General features: G+C 39.9%; 1 protein-coding gene across 1 annotated transcript in view; it reads right to left on the reverse strand.

Annotated features, from left to right (window-relative positions):
• PAFAH1B1 (platelet-activating factor acetylhydrolase 1b, regulatory subunit 1 (45kDa)) overlaps positions 1-4740 on the reverse strand; it is a gene marked incomplete at its 5' end in the record, with an annotated part of 13399 nt that extends 8659 nt beyond the window's left edge. Inside the window, 3 exons of the mRNA XM_010132454.1 lie at positions 277-483; positions 1497-1571; positions 4656-4740. Coding sequence (XP_010130756.1) covers positions 277-483; positions 1497-1571; positions 4656-4740 — 367 coding nt within the window. The remainder of the gene's footprint in view (positions 1-276; positions 484-1496; positions 1572-4655) is intronic.
• Positions 4741-4821: the final 81 nt, after the last annotated feature.

The raw sequence follows: 4821 nt of genomic DNA on the forward strand, positions 1-4821 counted from the left end.
GACAAAATCCCCTCTTCCCCCATCGAGACTTTACCTATTTCTCCAGCCTCTAAAATCCACATTAGTTTAATTATTGTTTCCTCAAGTCAAAGGACAGTAGAATACTCTTGAAGGTATTAACTGGACCAGCCCAAAACGAAAATTTGTCAATTACACAGTGATACTTGAAAGACCTGTCCCATCTCCATCCATACAACATGTGTCCATCTTGAAGCCCTGATGTTACACATTAGCATCTTTGACCTGCTCAGTTTAATGTCTGTAGCAAACACATACCTTTATTGTGGCATCCTCTGAAGCAGAGACCATAACACTGAAAACTGGATGGAAAATTACTCGAGTGACAGGACTCCTGTGCCCACTCAACGCATACTTCTCTGGAGGACGAGGAATCCACTCTTTAGGGTCTCGTTTCTGTCCAAGAGGTCCCCCTGATGTAAATTCTTCCTTAGCTTCATTCAGCTTCGATTCTAATTCCATTACCTAAGTTGATGAATTTTAAAGGGACCATTCATTTCTAGTTTTACACAAGATTTAATTCACCTGCGCTCATTAATTATCCAAATACCAACTGGCTCCCAAACTCCCAGAAAAGCAAAGACCACATGGATCCAAACTGATTACCAACATTCAGTCAAAACAGACCTAGGTTAACCATTTACTGTTTATTCTTTAATAATCTAATCATCAATCATTTACTCTTCTCCAACTTCCCAAATATTTTGACATGAAAAAAAGTTCTACAAAATCACATTCACTCAAATACTCTACAAGTATGTTTGAGCTACTATTTGGCATACTACTGAAGGAGGTTAGGTTAACAAAAAGGAAAGCTGCTGCTGGAGGAATTGTTTGTACCCCTGGCATGGCATGTTAAGCAACAGCACAGACACAGAAGGTGTAATTAGACCCTGGATCTATGAACCTTCACAATAGATAAGTCTCTATTTAGCACACACTGGTGTTTGGGGTTTTTTCCTCCTTTTAATGCACTCTAGATCCATTGAAGCATTACTAAAAAGAGTTTTGTCCTGTCCACTTGCAGCAGAATCACTTGCTCTAATGCACTGGAGTTAATGGTTTCTTCCCTCTAATGTAATGGCCAGAGACGAGGCAGCACAGGTTTGTACCCTCTTTTCATGCCAGTCAAGTCCTCTGCAGAAAGCTCTTCCAACCTTCCCACTCACAAACTGCCTTCAGGCCCCTCGTTCCTCTCCAGCTCCAGAAGCTACACAAGCAATCCATAAACTACAGTCCAAGACATTTTTACAAAGAAACTGGGATGATGTCTCTGCTAGCCCTGAGATAGACAAAACATTTTCTATAACCTGGATTTAGCTATTTTCCCTACTCGAGTCCTCAAAATTCATCTGAGGCATCTTTTCTAAACCCTGCATTTGTCTGACAAGGGAAATATGTAACATTCTGTTCAGCGATGAATGTTCCCTTTCAGTCATAACTGTTTATACAAGTGAATCCATCTGATCTCTACTTACCTTCTTTTGTAATCTTATAACAGATGTCCATTTTTTTTCCAGAAGTCCAGCATACTTCTTATCTAATTCTTCATTCTGAGGAGAAGCATTTAAATAAATCAGTACATTCTAGTTCTAAAACCTATAGAAGTGTTTCTTCAAAGGCAACAGAAATGACTCATTTTAATAAAAATCTCTTGACCACAGAAAGGAGTTCAAGAGAAAGTCTGTGTCATTAAACAGAACAACCACACTTCAAATTTTAATAGCTACACTTTATATACATCGAAAAGAAAAAAACATTTTAGAACGGCATTTTTAATTTAAAATACTGCAGGAGGACAGATTAATGATGCTCAATTCTGCTAATAGAATAGAAAAACTAGGAGTAAACTGTTACCTGTGTTGTTTTCAATTTTCATTACTTGAAAGCTTTTTTAAATATCTGAGAATGTTGTATCATATTTGTTAGAGGATTCCACCCACCCCTCTGCCCAATTAATTCCTACAAACACCAAGAGCAGGCAGCTCACGCTGACTGCAGGGACCAAGATCCACAGAACTGGTAAGCAGTTTCTCCAAGCCTCCTTTTACCGTCCACCAACTAGAGCATCAGGGACCAATGACTCGCACAGACTATTTGAAACCAGCAAACCAGTTGTGACCTCTTTTTTTCTAAAAAACTTGGTTACAGTTCACTTCAAATTACCACCATAATACTACATTATTTTGTGCTGCCTTCTCAAAGACAAGCTTTAAGCCCTTTCTGCATCTTTCCTTCAGTAACTGAAGCAGAACACAGACTATCACACCCGCCCTACTGAACACCACCTCGGGTACTCGAGAAATCAACACCGATTTTGCAACTCTAATGAAACTTTAATGAAGAATAATTTTCTTCTGCTAAATATTTTCCTCCTTTGGGTTCTAAGGAGTAGCTGAGGAGCAACAATGAACAGCCGATGCAATGTGTAAAGGCCCGGGGATTCCTCCTTTTCTTTTTCCTCCCACTTATTAATACAAGAAAAGCAACACAGAAAAACAAACTTCAGAGGCACAGAAGGGTAATTAAATGCTGCACGCTTTCCATGTATGAAATGACAACCTCACACTGAAATATTTCTAAATTAGACGGAGAATAGCAAAGCCAAGGGGAGAAATAACAGTGCCATGCCGTACTCCATAAAAGCTTGGAGGACTGGCTGCCTCTGTCAGAGACCAAATGCTAACCTGCTACTTCAGGGGTGTTCGTAAAAGGTGGAGTTATCTGCAAGAACAATCAATACAAAAAAATGAAATCCCTTTGTAGAGCTACACTTGAATCCTTCAAATTTACTGAAATAACTTCTGCCTTTAACTTTTTTGGGTCATTTTAGCATAACCCCATCCAATTCAGATTTTCTCCCAAGAAAGCCACGTGGAACTTTCAGTAACTGCATTTTTTATTCCCCTCAGGACCAACTAGCCAATTTAAATGGCCCTTTTAACCTTCGGGAAAGAAGACTTAATTAGGTTGATAGATAAGGCAGCTGAAGGAATGGTATCAAGATATTAAATTATAAGTATGGTATTCCTATTTGTCATTTCTACTTATTTATTAGATACTGGAAGCAGATTGGAGAAATAAAGTCAAACTTCAACTAAGCATGGTGGAAAAAGAACAATGCAAGATTTAGACCAGAGAAAAGGCGCACAGAGAAGCTTTCCACTCGACCCAGCTGTATCCAGATGAAACGCACACCTCCTATGCTAGTAAGCAGCAAGTTCAAAACCGATACCAAGAATCAGCCATTACAAAGGCAAATGAAGTTGCAGGAAATAGCTGGTCTAAGTCACCGGCATCCTTACAGTCTAACAAAACAGAGCTGCTTAACAGAGCTGCTTACCAGAGCTGATCAACTTACCTGAGCTACCAAGGCTTGCCCTCCCACTATATGGTTAACCAACTGGTATGCAACAGTTTCAGGCAACGTTTTAACTACTGACCCAGTCCCAGAACAGACTTCCACCATTTTCTCTGTGTGATCAAGGAGCAGACTAAAGCCATCCTGTTTTGTCTTCCTGTTTTCTTAACGTTACCACGTCAGCCTCCAAAGCTGCACAGCCTTACACCGATCCAAATCTGCTTACAATAGCAGGGTCTTTGGTTTTCTAATTTTGGATTGTAGAAAGTTTATGCTTTTATGCAGAATTCCGTGATAAGAATAAGCACAGTTAAGGAAATGAGTTACAGGGAGGGGAGGGGAGGATGGACAACAGCAGGAAACAGAAATTAAATGTGTTAAAATTAAACACATTCTTCTGAATATGAAGCCAGAATAGTTCAGGTTGGAAAGGATCTCTTGAGATCAAACTCCCTGCTCAAAGCAGGGTTAGCCAGAGCACACAGCCCAGGACTGTGTCCAAGACTCCACAACCTCTCTGGGCAACCTATTCCAGTGTCCAATCCCTCTCACAGTGAAAATGTTTTGTATTATGTTTATATAGAATTTTCTGTGTTTCAGTTTCTGCCCAGTGGCTCTTGTCTGGTTACTAGCAGCATTGTGGAGAGTCCAGTTCCATCCCCTTCATGCCCTGCCATCAGATACTTATAAACAACAGTAAAGTCCCCTAAGCCTCCTCTGCTCCAGGCTACCAAGTGCCAAACCCCTCAGCCTCTCCCACACCAGAGATGCTCTAATCCTGTATGGAGCTGCTCAAGTAAGTCCAGTGAAGGACCATGTCTGTCTTTGGTTTTGCAGGGTTTTTCGTTTTTTTTTTTAATACCATCCTCTATCCCCTTTCTTACATGTTCAGTTGCCTTTTGTCAGCTTTATTTTCTAGCACCTTTCATCTTCAAGTATCTAGGCCCTCTTAGGACATGAATCCTTAAAAGTCCATTACAGGAAAAACTCAGCATTGTATAGAGGAGCAGTAGCTAGACAAAAAGAGATTAAAAATATGCCTAAGTCATTACTTGAAGATAAAGGCAAGAGTTTTGCTCAGAAATTGCCAAGTCATCCAATGAGTATTTTTTGGTTTACGGCAGGTTAATAAGCTGTACGAGTTTATCACCTCCAGTTCTACAACCACATGAGCTAATAGGTAGATAACAGATAAACTTGTTTAGAACGGACCCACGCGCCATAAAATTATAAACTCTTTACTTAAGTTATAGTGAAGAATCTTGTTTGAACTCACCACATCTAACTCAGCTTCCTTTTTAAAAACCGAATATGCCTCTTCATAGCCATTAGAACGAAGGTAATCTGCTATCGCTCGATTTCTAAAAAAAAAACCAAAGAACAGTCTCTTCAGCTGCAATTCTGAGTAAGAGCAGAGGGATTGCTTCAGTCTTTTTTACTGT

This window comes from Buceros rhinoceros, unplaced genomic scaffold (assembly GCF_000710305.1).
Source record: "Buceros rhinoceros silvestris isolate BGI_N320 unplaced genomic scaffold, ASM71030v1 scaffold14383, whole genome shotgun sequence".
NCBI lineage: Eukaryota > Metazoa > Chordata > Aves > Bucerotiformes > Bucerotidae > Buceros > Buceros rhinoceros.